This window comes from Diaporthe citri (assembly GCF_014595645.1).
Source record: "Diaporthe citri strain NFHF-8-4 chromosome Unknown scaffold_7, whole genome shotgun sequence".
Taxonomy (NCBI): domain Eukaryota; kingdom Fungi; phylum Ascomycota; class Sordariomycetes; order Diaporthales; family Diaporthaceae; genus Diaporthe; species Diaporthe citri.
Genome location: NW_025064852.1, coordinates 1,795,001 through 1,808,585, shown reverse-complemented (window position 1 = coordinate 1,808,585; position 13,585 = coordinate 1,795,001). Strand labels below are relative to the sequence as shown.

Sequence of the window (13,585 nt, the reverse complement as noted above, 5' to 3'; positions counted from 1 at the left end):
GTGTTTTGTACGCGCTGGGTTGGAGTAGGTATGTATATACAGGTTCCACTTATCGATACATGTACGTACTTCGGACTCGCTCTTGCTGAGGGACCCGGCACCTCCCATAGCTGGGGTCCCATAGCTGGGGTCTCTTTCTTGACAAGCCACCCTCCAGCCTGTCTTCCCCGCGGTTCGAGGCTTGCCTCGGAAGAACCGAACGCCGGCCTGCGTCAATCGTCGCCTTTTCCTTTCCTTCCGTCCGCCGTTTGCCCAGCCGCCTCCGGCGGTGGCGGTATGTGTGCTATGTACAGGAATTTTGTTTGTTGGTAGTTGGTCATGTGTCTCGTAGATGTACGTGGGTGAGGTGGTTGGATATCAAAAGACAAAAGAGGAAGAATAGTAGTGGTATAGTAGACGTGGTAGTAGTAATAGGTAGGGAATCATCATAAAGCATAGCCCATCCTCACGCTGCCCTGGCTCGTCCTGCGGTTGTTCCCAGTGTGGACGGCCCGTGGCCCCACGTCCGGACCCGGGTCGCTCCAGTCGTCCATGCTGCCCTCGCTGACGCCGCTGGTGTACTTGGAGCTGCCTAGGCTGTTCTCCCTTGCGTGAGCGGCGGGCACTGGCTTCCGAATGACGTCGCCCCCGGCCGCGGATCTGCCGCCCAAGCCGACGCCCGACTGATGGTGTCCGATCGGGATGCTGCCGCTGGTGCTGTCAAATCGCCCCCCGCCGCTGCTACTGCCAACGGTGGAGAACGTGCTCGACGCCACGGCAGACCGGTCGAAGGTGCTCGAGCCCTGCGACAGCGGCTCCAGGTCGAAGGGGTCGGACCGGAACTTATTGCGCCTGGTGTTAAAGCTTTCGAAGCTCGCTGCGCTCTCGCGCATGTACATTGTCGATTCGTAGCCACCTGGCCGTGTGGTCGCTCCACTGGGTGGCCGGGAGACCCCGTTGACCACCCTCAGGTCCATGACCTGGTTCAAGTCGATCGTGGTGCCCACGGACTGGCCCCTCGAGCGGCGGATGTCGGCAACGTACGAGGACGGTTGAGGGACATCGGCCGGTCCTGGGATTGCATTTGCGTCAGAGAAGGGGTTGTTGGCACCTGAGACGAGGAACGGAGCAGGTTTGGCACTGTTGCTGGTTATGGCGTTCACGTCGCTGAAGGGATCCTGGCCGAAATTCAGGTTCAGGCCTCCCAGCACGGAGGAGTCGCTGCCACCGCGTGTCCGTGACATTCGGCGTCTCTGGGCCTCTCGATCCAATTCGTTGTCGTCCATGTTGAGTAGGGTGAGGAAATCGGGCTTGTTGGTTACTGGCCTGGTCCTTGGGTTTTCCTTCTCCTTCATACTACCACCAAGCCCGCGGGCAGCGAATATGTCGTTCTTATTCTCGTTCCATCCTGGGTCACGCATCTGAGGCCCCGTGAGTTTGGACCAGATGGCCGTAATACGGTCCTTGAAGGATTGGTTGTCCTCGTCGTTTGGTGGCAGAGCCGACGAGTTCTTCCTCCCTCTGTCGACAACAGGTGAAGAGTCCATGAACTGAGAGTTGCCCCTGTTCATATCAACACTGCGCCCGCTGTTTGTGCTGGAGATGCTGCGAATGCTGCCACTACGCGCGATGCGGCCGCGGACACGGCTGTATTGCGCCCTCAGGGCGACCTTGACCTTGGTGGACCGGGGGGTAGGCCCAATGCTGTCACGCTCAATTAGATATCCTCCCTGTCGGTCCCTTCCGAATCCTGGATCAGCGGACAGTGGTGTGAGTAGCGTGCTCCGCCGCTTCCTCAGCATCCGCCGTCTCCAGAACCATATCAAAAAGGCAACCAAGCTGATGACCGCTACACCACCGACCACGCCCCCTGCCACGGCGATAGTCGAGCCAGAGCCACTGCGGCTAGGTCCACCGCCGCTTCCGCCAACCGGGACCACATTCACCCCGGACGTGCTCTCCGCAGCGTCTGGCGCCTGTGGATTGTTTGCTGGCGTCCCAGCCCCAGCACCTATCGTCGTCAAAGGCGCCGCAGATGACGCGGTGTCGGATGAAGCGAGCTCGCTCTGCGGCGGTGGGGCGACAGCAGGATCAGCCACCGACGGGGTGGGAACTGCTGATAGTGAGGTCGGCACCGCTGCTATCGAGGTCGACACAGAGGTCGGAACCGCTGGGACGCTGGTGTCAGCTACACTAGCCTGGGGTTGTGGCGCAACCGCTACCGAAGGTATTGATTCTATAGTGACAGAGCTAGAAGAGCTGGAGCTGACGGGAGGAGGGAACTGTGGTATTGACGTTGAGGGTGTGGCCACGGCAGGAGGCGGCGCGACGATGGCCGGGGCAGCGGTCGTCGGCTCTACCTGAGGTGGCGGCACAAGCACTTGCGGCTGTGAGGCTGGAGGTGGTGTAGCTACTACAGGTAGCGGCGAACTCGACGAAGAAGACGAGGACGAAGACGACGAGCTTGACGAAGACGATGAAGACGAGCTCGTACTTGTGGTGCTCGCCGGCGGGGGGCTGGCCTGGGTGCTGGCAGATCTCGGCACAGCCGTACACCTCTTCCCGTTGAGCGTCGTAACAAATGTACCCTCGGTGGGGAAGTTGGGACTCGTCGACATGATGATGATATCCGTGAGCCCCGTGTGTGGGCGTCTATGATGGGCGATTCCAGTCGCAAAATCCGCTCAAAAGTAAACTTCTCACTGTACAACAGGAGACAACCCCCTCTCAAAGGGGGGTAAAAGAAGTGAAGACGCAGGCCTCTTGGGCCATCAAAGTCGGTTCAGATTCATCCAGGTGATGGTGCGGACCGTCGAGAAAAGTGGGTGTCGTATTTGATGTCGTCGTCGCTGTTCTGGGTGTGCAACGGGCACGGGAGAGGCTGACGAGACAGGCAGACAAGTGCGGCACCAAGACGGCGAGGGTGGTGAGTGGTTTTGTTGGACGGGCAGACGCGAATTCGGGCGCCAGATGTTTGAGAAAGAGCAGATTCAGATCAAACCATGGAGGGAAACCTGCGACAGGGCAGGGAGAGGCAGGGCTGGCATAGCAGACAAGGAACAGGAGGGAAGAAAAAAACGGACGAAGGGGAAGGTGGTGGGAGACTGAGGTGTCACACAGTCACAGGCGGAGGGTTCCCTGGGTTTCCTCTCTGGTTCCTCTGGTTCCTCTGGTTCCTCTGGTTCCTCTGGTTCCTCTGGGATCCTTGGAGTTGAACATCCGGTGCCGAGCAAAGAGGAGCATGGCAGAACCGCGGCATGGGCATCGTCGAAACAAGAGAGGTGGATCCGCCGGGTCGGGGTCGGGGCATGAGGCATGGGTTGGGAGAGGAAAGGGCAAGTGATGTGGTGGGACACGGCAAGGGGGGGGCGGGCAGCGGGCGGCGCGATGTCGTCGGGCGTGGAGTCATGGTGGGCTCCCTGGGGGCGGCGGCGTTGACTACGTTGAGCGAGACTAGCGACGGTGGTGTTTGAAGTAGAAGTGGACGAGGCTGGGATTGGCTCACGACGAGGAGGTGGTGCGTGCCCTTGTCAGTTTTCCGTCCCGATGCGTCGTGCCTTCTGTCCCTGGTGGTGAGCCTCACAGCCTCCACCTTCCCAAGCTGCACCTCACACCAGCACAGAGAGAGACGCACACACCAAAAGCCACAGCAGTAATGCCAGGGGTCCCTGTCGCGCGCACACACTCACGCACACATACACCCTGCACCTTGGCGCCGTTGATGGAATGGCGCTTTGATGCTGTCACCCCTGTCCTGCGACACGTTTTGCAGCATCCAAGCCAGGGGCAGGCTACCTTAAACCTGGGCACGGCACAGTAGTCCACTGTACTTGCGCCTGTGCCTGCATAGTCGCTGCCTCTCTGCCGCGCTCCACAATATCCTCCAAGGTTGGTGCATCGTCGAGAGCATCTAGTCTACACAGTAGTCTGCTATGCAGTATATGCAGCACTGCACAGATTCCCGGCGACAGGGTGTGCCAGGACCTCAGGTTTGCGTGCTGGGTTCGTTGACGCAATCCCTGAGTCCTTTTACTCACTCACTCACGCCATGGTTTGACGAGGCTGTGCTGGTGCTGGTGCTGGTGCTGGTGCTGGTGCTATGCATGTGGCTGTCGACGTTGATGTAAGTCATCGTGCGAAAACTAAAATACCGGTAGCAAGGCTCAAGCTCACGCTCGCTGTCCCATCCCATCTCACCGAGAGATGCTTCGTCAGGACGTGTGAGGCGTCTCGCCCTCCGCCTGGCAGCATGGTATGATGATACAGTACAATACACAACACGCAATACACACACATACACACACACATGTCTCTTTACACAGCACTACCATGTCGTACTGCATCCCGCGTATTGCAGTGCAGGGAGCGGCGCTTCCCCATGAAACAGGCGGGCACGACGTGGATGATGTTTTAGGTTTCAGCCGCCTCTTCTAGGCTAGCACGGTACCGCCCCCTCTGCGATTGGGTCAGGGCCGAAAGCACCACCTTTATGTGGGCCGTCGGCGACGGCGACGGCAACGGACGCCCTCCACCCAGACCACACACCGGCCATTCAACGTCCTCGTAAAGGCAGTGAAGCCGGCACGAGGTCTGCTTCGTCCCCAAACAACCCGCTCACCAAGCCGGGGCCGTCTCCGTGGGATTTGGGTTTTGTACTGCTCTCTCCTTACATATCTGGACTGTGCGTACCGCCTCGTCCTGGACTAGAGTTGTGATAAACAAAACGTCGCCAACTCTGCTGTTGGCCAGGTCGGCGTCTCAGCCGACACATAAACACAGGCCCTTGAGCTATTTCCAGTCTGGAAGAGGACTGATCAGCCCCAGGGTCCTCACGCTATAACCCCCATCCGATCCTCTGCTCGACGACGCCGACTTGGGTTGACACGCGACGTGTTACGCACTAGACGCAGCTCGCCTTCTCCCGCCAATGCCAACGCCCCCCTTCCCTCATGACCCCCTCTTGACCCTCAGGGCTACAGCCTCAAAAGATGGGAGGGTTTCCAGGGGGCAGAGCCAAAATCAGACGGCTGGGTGCCTCTCACTCGCCCAAGTGTCCGTTCTCGCCGCAGATCATGGAAAGAAAAAAGGCCCTAATGGCCAGCCCCGTCGCTCACCCGTCAGTCATCCGGACTTGACACGCAGAGAACTAGTGCCTCGCCGCCGTCGCGGTCGAATCAGGAGCATCTGAAGACGACTCGATCACTTGTCCAGAACCGACAGACTGAGACTGATGATGGATGAGATGGAACTGGTCAACGGTCGTCGGGTGCCAAGGCCCAAGGATCGAGGTGGCCTTCGGCGTGGGCGATCATTCGCCGGCCACGGGCTGCCGCAGATGGTGCTGCGCTGTGGTGGGATGAGACCATCACCACGGTTCGCAGCCAGGCCGTGTAGTAGAAGCACGACAGGCAGCGAATCCCGTGGCCAGCAATGACGGTGACGTTGTGTTTCCGACCGAGGAACCGAGAGATCAAGCGGTTTCCGGGCCCCAGGATCCACTGCACATCACACCGATCGGAGCAAATCCCAGGGCCTTCCGAGTCTCAGCTGCGCGCCTGTCAACCGGCAAAAGTCCCCGTCAAGGTTGAGTTCGTTTCCTTCCCCGCGCCCGGGCTCAAATCGTCAGTTTGTCAGTCACGTCTGCTGCTGCGCTGGTGCAGGTACCGTGTCGCTGGTAAGCTTGTTACGCACCACCGCACCCACTCCGCATGGACAACCTTATCGGCGCTCAGATCTTGAGTGCTACATACGCGCGGTTGAAGATGATAAGGCCTCGCCTGGTCAATGCTTGCTCTTGCAAGAAGCATCGGCAGGTGACACCCTACCGCTCCCTCAGCCCTCCACACCCTCTTCCCCCTTGCTGATATCTGTGATCACAACTGAGGGAGGGTTCGGGTTCGGAATCGGATACGATTGAGTCAAGAATCCTGCAACAAGGACGAACCGCATAAATTGTGATTGAGTGCAAGGCACCCTGACTTTCCTTCTTTTAAGACCTGCCTTGACGATAGTTGACATTGGGTGAAAACCTTACGCTCGATAATTGCTACCATTAGGTAGGTGATGACCTAGGTTCGAAGACACCTCGACATCCCAAGCCAGCTCCCGCCTGCCAGCCCATGCAGCCATGTCCTAGGAGAATGGCAGGGGGTTCGAGACGGGCGCCTATTGAGCTCCCTGTAGGTGCAGGTGCAGGTGCAGGTTGACGCAACACACAGCAAGCCAATGTGTCGCATTCAGTCACTGCCTTGCCTTGCCTTGCCTTGCCTTGCCTTGCCTTGCCGCATTCCCGTATTGCTGCGTCACGCTCACCACAGCAGAGGCTACAGCTCACACGCGTCTACCGCCATCGTCTTTTCGTGAGGCTCTCTTTTGGCAGCTGAGTTGGGTGATGGCTTGACCGAGGCCACGACCTGCAGTGAGGAAGACGATCGACAGCCGGTCGACAACTCGAGTGATCCCACCCATCGCGACTGCCTCACGTCGAGCTGCCGTCCATCATCATCATCATCATCATCATCATCATCATCATCATCATCATCATCATCATCATCATCACCACCACCGACATATCTCTTTGCCTCTCACTGCCCCTCTCTCTCTCTCCATCGGTAGACCTTGCTTGGTCTGATCAGCGTGACTGTCGACGAGACAGGCCACTGACCAACTCCCTCTACCATCGGACAAGGCCAGCACCGTGTTTGAGTCGGGCTGATCTTGCCGATCATATCCTCCAACCATCTCAGCCCATGAACGCGCCCTACTAGGAGCCTGCACCCCATTGACACCGGGTCTAAGTTAGCTTTGGCCTCGAATTGCCTCTTGTCCCCCTCTCCAACCCGGCTGTCCCTCCGATCCCGTACTCGTTTAGGGAAGGCCAAACAGAACATCATGTTTGGCAGCCTCTCACACATCAGTAAGTTCTAGCCTCCAGCCTTAATTGTCTTTTATCCACCTCCGCCCTCCCTCCCTGCCTGGACTACCTCGTACCTGGGCATACATTGTATGTTTTGATACGGTATGACAGGTGCATGGTATAGTTCACCGGCCAAGACGTCACAGCCTGTCACCACGCTGTCGTCCCTACCTTGCCCGTGTTCAGACGAACTACATGTCGAGGATGGAAGCACCAAGCGCCAGGCACGCCGCACAATGCATTGAGATCCGCTGGTCACAGCTGCATCCGAAAAGTCAAGCATCTCGCCGCTGCCAGATCACGCTCGTCAAGCTCGACGGTAGTGTAGCGGCTCGGGAGTTTCAACCTCTTGTCTTGCTTGACACTGTATGATCGACCCTGCACCATGCCACACCCCAGCCCCGGGAGCCTTAGACTGCTGTTTCTTGTCTGCATCACTCGCCTGCCTCACTCACGTCTCTTTGCCACCTCACTCGCCCTTCGTCTTGCTGCCATGCCGCAGTCATTCTGTTCCGGCTGACCGAGTCACCCTCAGTTCCCCCGGTGCCTCCGCCGGCCGAGGGCCCACCCAAGGATGTTCCAGCACCCACGCCCATTGACCTTCCGCAATGCCGGCCAAGGGCGTCCGAGGGCCGATCAGGTGCGCCCAGGGACTCGGCAGGTGCGCCGGCACCCCATCTGACGTCCATCCTGCAGAGCCTGGTACGCCCGCCCGATCAGGTTGACGTGGCCCATCTTGAGGCCCTCGGTGTCGATGTGACCGCAGACGTGCCACTCACAGAGCTCGTGCCAGACCTTTCGTGCCTGCCAGACTTTGATAGGTGGGACACCCTGTCTCGTGAAGAGGCACACATTTGTGACTCCGAGTCCCGTCCAAAGCTGGAAAATGGAAGACTGGCGTCCGGGCCGTCCAAGTATGTCGATCTCCGGCAGAGTCTGGCTACTGACAACGAGAGGGCCTTCCGGGCTGTAAGGAGGGTCGCGCCCAAGCCTGGTGAGCAGTATGTGAGGCTTGGTTACTGTCACGAGTTCTTCCGTCACCTCGAGTCTCTGACTGGTTTCTGGGATGACACCTCGAAACCGAAACCCGCGGATCCAACGGGAGACAAGCCTCCAGAAGGCGGCGACGAGAATTACGGCTGGTATCGCACAAGTGCCGGCAATGTCATGCCGGCCCAGTATCGAACCCAGCTGCTCACGTCCTTCCTGAAGTTGATCATCTACGACTTCACATGTAATGTCATGACACGGCAAGAGCCACGTCTGTACATCCAATCGCCCGCCGCACAATCTCAGTGCGGGTCACCAGCCCAGCCCCGGCGACACTCGTACTTCTCGTCCGGCTGCAACTTCATTTTCCGCATGCCCACAGACCGTGAGTCCGCCAAGCGCGGGATCGTTGAGGGCCCCATCGCCGCAGTCAGCCCGCGGCACACCACCGTCTTCCCGCCGCACGGTCGCGAGCGCGAGTCCGTCATCGACCTGTCGAGGGAGGTGATCGCTGCACTCATTACGGCACAGCACCGGGCGCGTGAGGGCCGCACGGAGGTGCGCCCCGGCAAGGACGCGTGGTGGACGACGAGGCCGCGCTGGGGTGGCGGGCCGGGCGGGCCCATCGGCAAGGAGGCCGAGGCTCTCGAGGCCAAGGATGCGTCGGCCGTGCTGCTCGGCGACAAGGACGAGCGGCCGGTGGACGCGGGGCGGTCCGTGGCGGCCGAGGGTGACCCCGGCGGCGTCGGCGCCGTGGCGTCTCCGCCCCAGGGCCCCGTCATCAGCCCGCGGCAGTACATGCTGCCGCCGCCGCCGAGGTCGTCGTCGCGGTCCTTCACGGGCCAGCAGCAGCCGCCGCACCCCAAGCGCCCCAGGAAGGGCCTCGCCGTCTACGACGCGTACAGGATGGTGCGGCCGCCCGCGATGCACTGGGACCCCAAGACGAGGTACACGCCCGTGGGGCGACGGCGTGGGGCCGACCACGACGACGTCTTCGTCATCTCGTCGCTGTTCCACCACATCTCGGTCCTGCGCGTCAGGGTGCCCGACCGCCTACTGCAGGTGCTGGACGGCGCCCCGACCCCGGACGGCAGGGACTGGGGCACGGTCCGGGTGTGGCGGACGCGGTGGCTTGACTTCTTCATTCCCGAGGATAGGGTCGAGGCCATGAAGGCCGTCTGGGCCGTGGCTGCTTATGCCATGAGGGCGGTGGATGGGGAAGGGGGTTCGGGCGGCGGGATGGACGTGGACCCCCCGAGGGCATAGTAGAGCTTTCGTTTGTCATTGCATTGACGAGCAAGACACTTTGTCGACCGCCTCGCCAGCACGATATCCTCGGCAGTTTGTTTGTCGCGGCTGGTTGGGCATGAGATCGCGGCTTGGCTGTGTTGCTGGCGCGGCCTGCGTCTTGACGACAGGGGTGGTAAAACTGGGCGGTGGTTTCGGAGACAGTGATATATTTCATGGCAGTAGACTTGCCGAAAGGCGGATAGGAACATGGGATACAGGACGGCAACTGAATTGGCCATTCAGATAATATCTTCTATTGTTTCCACGTGTGACATACATTGTTCCTTGTGGTCACAATAAGTCATGGGTATTTATCTCCCCTGCGCCGTTGCGGTGGGCGTTTCAAGCGTATTGTCCGTTGTTTCCAGAGGGTGAACAGATCTCATCACTATGAACAGGTCCGTGGGAGGGTTTTCGGCTGAGTCGCCTGGGTGTTCCAGCTCAGTATTAGATTCTTATCAATGTAGCTAGTCATAGACAGCAATACAGCCTTTGGCTCACGGAACACTGCGACCAGGGACTCACAGCTGCCACCAACCCAGGAAACGAGGCCGGTTCTGCTCCATCACCCATAGTGGCTGTTCCGTTTACTGCCACCATTCTGAGACTCCTGCTTTCACAGAGGTACCATTTGCTATTCACTAATCGAGACTTTCAATCAGCAGTGACATTTGGATTGCCCGTCCTGCAGCTCAAGGCGTCGAAAGACCTCTGTTCCAACATCAACATCGAACAATGATCATCTGACGACCATTTGTCGTTGGCGGAATCGTTTTTCTTGGAGATTGCGGTATGAAAATTGATCTCCTAGAATTGCATCCTCGAGATGCTTTCCAAAACCTTGTTGAAGACTTCTTTACTCACGTCATCCCATCTAACTACCTGGGAATTACGTTTGGCGTTTCCGCTTTCTCTGTACAGAATTATGGATTAAGTTAACTATTGGCACCGTTTGACGTTCAAATTCACACTTTTGATACCATGAAAGAAGCACATTCATGTGATATGTTTTCTCAATATTTTTGAACAAATTTCGCCCTCTCTGCTTCACCAGGCTCTCACGACCGCTTCTGCCGCCCCCTTTCGAGCTAGCCCCGGGCCCCGTATCAGATTTCTTTCACAAGTCCTTCTTGTCGGCCGTACCGTTCCCAACCATTCTGTCAAGACTCTGGAGGTCTATATTTCCAGAAGCCATGAGGCTTTTATCGTGTGAGATGCATTTTGTAAAATTATGCTGTTGGGTTCCTTCCGAGCCAGCGCCAAGGTTGCCTTGGAAATGCTTAGACTCGTCGCGTGCCTCATTGCCGTTGAACTGATGACCGACAGATGTGCCTGTTTGTGCGCAACCATTTCCACCCTGATCAGTGGCTTGTGGGAGGGGGGGGGGGTGGAACTATCTGTACAATCCGAATGTGGCTTTAACTGCTTTGGGGTGTTCACCACGCGAGCATCACCTCGGCTTCGATACGAGTGTTCCTGAGGGGGACGTCCTCTGGGCTGGTTCTCTCCCACTCCAGCAACTACAAAACGATGATACTCTTGTTAGTTCTGAGGGGAAAGCAGCCGGAAAGGAAGTCCAAATGACGCTGACATAAAAGTATACATTACTTACATCGGTGATCAGGTTCTTCTGATCTTTCGTCAGTGCTCCGGGCTGAGGGCCCCGCACGTTGCTTTGAGGTATTGCTCTGAGGCATTTCACTTCTGCCCGGGATGGTGTCGCTTATCTTCTCGAGATTGCTCAGAAGTCCAGCTGTTCGATAACGTTGTCGAATCTCTTTCGGTCCTGGGACACCCAGAGAAGTTCAAGTGGGAAGGAGAGAAGAAGCTGAGGAAAGCTTGCGTGGAAGCGTGCGTGGCCAGCCTCAAAAGAAGCCTTGCTGTCGGTGGGCAGACTGGTGTCTGAGATGACTGAATGTGACCGGAAAGGCAACTTCTCAGAAGTCAACCGAGAGCCTAGATGCGAACTAAAATCCGAGGGAAGCAAAAGTGTCAGATCTCAGCCCCAGAATCAGGCAGCGAGAGGAGGTCAGATATATTTGAGATCACCCTGATGGTTCGGACTCCGAACACAGTGTCTTTGCGAAATCCTATTGGTTTTATCGAGAAGTATGTTTATACGGAATAATGTCTCTTCTATCAGGACCCCGCATTCGGTGGGAGCGATGGTGTGGTTGCTCTGGGTAAGGAGCCATGTCGACGGACAAGGCTGCGACCCATGCTCGAAGCCGTTGCTTGATCAATTTCATTTTGGTCAGTGCCATTTTAAAGCCACCCGCCCGATTAGTAACAGACTCGTGTTACGGTCATAAAAAAACAAAAAGGAGCAACAGTCAGCTCCTTGCCTTTATGAAAAGAGAAGTCGCATTCTTGGGATCCGTCACTGCATTGAACAGTGGCCGGGATTCTGCTTGACGTGGCAAGGCACACCGAGCCTCATTTATGCTTCTCCAGAGATGGAAGTGTAATTTTCCGCAACTCTCTTGACTTCCTTCTCTGGCTGATGACAGCCACTTGATTCCAAATACACGAGATCTTTCCTTGACGAAGGAGTCTTTTGGCGAATGGAATCGCTTAACACCAGGTGAGATACTCCGATCATTTGAGCAGGAACTCGTGCTGACCACTTCTCTAAGCATTTTCCGAGGTCACATGCATGGGCTTGATAGAGACTACCACACTAAATGGTCCTACGTTGTGTATCCAACCATGTGCCGCTCTGATGCAGGCTGCGCCCACCGACTCCAATCTTTCAAGAGAGGACTCGAGCAAGGCCACCAACGGCAGCCTCAGGGAATCATGGGTGCGAGAGAGCCCAGAGAAAAGCAAGGATGGATGAGGATGAGTGAGGATGAGTGCGTGCAGATTTCTGATTACTGGAGGAGGGCATCAGCATTTGAGATGGTACTGCGGATGGGGCTTGATCGACCAGCTCATGGCTCAGACGACACATGTGCAGTCAGAAAGTTTAGACACCTAGAGAGGCTTCAAAAATAACTTAGGTAACCCAAGTCTGCATCTGGCGAGGCATACAGCACCGCAGTCCATGTGCATCTGAGCTGCATCGGTTTTTTTTTTTTTTTTTTTTTTTTTTGGTTTTTTGTGTGTGTGTGTGTGTGTGTGTGTGTGTGTGTGTGTGCGCAAGACTTGAGATACGATTAAATTCCGACAAGGCTTCGGGCTCTGGACGGTACCAATTCCCTCAGATATCTTTCGTCTCTGACTTTAACGCCAGTCTTGTGGTTGTACAAGGGCAGACTTTCATTATTGTATTTCGCTTACTCTACATATGGCCGAACGGGTAACCAGAAACAGAGAGTCTGACCCGGGAGACCTCGACCGAGACCTCGACCTTGCCACTGGTATCGGTGTGGTCATCAATATTGGCCACGGATGCGACCACCTCACAACAAGCAACAGCGTGTCTGGGTCACATACTCGAAATTTCCACATCATGGATGGTGGAAGCAATAATCACATGGGCAATGACTCCCATAACGACTCGATGGCCATCTCCGGCACGAGTAGGGGCACCTACTGGTTTGGATATCTTCAGGCACCTTGACTAACATACATTTCTTTGTTTCAGTTGATGGGCCCAACTTGACTCCTCACATGAGAAACCCCAGCGAGGTTCGGGCGAGGTCGGTGCCAGTGGCACCCAGGCCGCCCCCGGACCAGACCACAAGCGACTCACCGAGTCTACTCGATCCGCCTTCAACCTTTCGTCTCAGGCCGCCCTACCAAGCATCGACCGGACGGCCCCGCTCTGAAAGCATACTGTCCCCTCCACACCTGCAAGAGCCTGAAATTCCCAAATCACGAAGAAATTCGCTCTCTGTGTTAGCAAAGACCGAGGCCAGGCCTGCCAACTTCCCCCCACAAAACGCAGGACAGTGGCCTCATACGGCCATGTTTCCAGGCCACACCGTCTTAAACCTTGCCCACCCCCCATATATCGACAAGCCACCGCACCAGGATGTCGCAATCCGGCACATCCACTGCGAACCGGAAGCATCACTGCAGATGGACTGGATCGACAACCAGCTCGTCGGACGGGTCATCGAGCTGTCGGTAGAGGACACCCACCTCCACCGCCGTACCATGGTCGCCATGGCCATCTCCACAGGAGTCAGGTTCCTCCAGTGTTTGGATATCTGCCGCCACCCCGAGATGCTCAGAAACAGCGCGGGGTTCTACGAGACGCATGTCGCCGTCGTCGAGAAGAGTGGGGCCGAGGGTCTGCTCATCCCCGGCGACGCGGCTGTTGTCATAGACCGGCCGGAGATGTACGCCTTGAGGAGACACTGTTTAAGCATAGCTGGGAGTGACCCAAGCTTGCGAGCGGCGCTCCCGGCTGCGGTTAAGTTCAATACCGTAAATCTGTAAAATGTTTCTCATGCGGGGATT

The 13,585-nt window shown here is 57.1% G+C and overlaps 3 protein-coding genes across 3 annotated transcripts; 2 read left to right on the top strand and 1 right to left on the bottom strand.

The window, feature by feature from the left end:
• Positions 1 to 425: 425 nt before the first annotated feature.
• INS49_013742 (uncharacterized protein) lies at positions 426 to 2,597 on the bottom strand (the record flags this gene model as incomplete). Its single annotated transcript, XM_043174437.1, has 3 exons — positions 426 to 2,149; positions 2,250 to 2,501; positions 2,534 to 2,597. 3 exons carry the CDS (start codon positions 2,595 to 2,597, stop codon positions 426 to 428), a joined length of 2,040 nt encoding a protein of 679 aa, XP_043021382.1.
• A 4,273-nt stretch (positions 2,598 to 6,870) lies between these two features.
• On the top strand, positions 6,871 to 9,151 carry INS49_013741 (uncharacterized protein; the record flags this gene model as incomplete). Its single annotated transcript, XM_043174436.1, has 2 exons — positions 6,871 to 6,895; positions 7,431 to 9,151. 2 exons carry the CDS (start codon positions 6,871 to 6,873, stop codon positions 9,149 to 9,151), a joined length of 1,746 nt encoding a protein of 581 aa, XP_043021381.1.
• A 3,313-nt stretch (positions 9,152 to 12,464) lies between these two features.
• On the top strand, positions 12,465 to 13,564 carry INS49_013740 (uncharacterized protein; the record flags this gene model as incomplete). Its single annotated transcript, XM_043174435.1, has 2 exons — positions 12,465 to 12,699; positions 12,765 to 13,564. The coding sequence occupies 2 exons, from the start codon at positions 12,465 to 12,467 to the stop codon at positions 13,562 to 13,564; spliced, it is 1,035 nt and encodes a 344-aa protein (XP_043021380.1).
• Between the last annotated feature and the right edge of the window lie 21 nt (positions 13,565 to 13,585).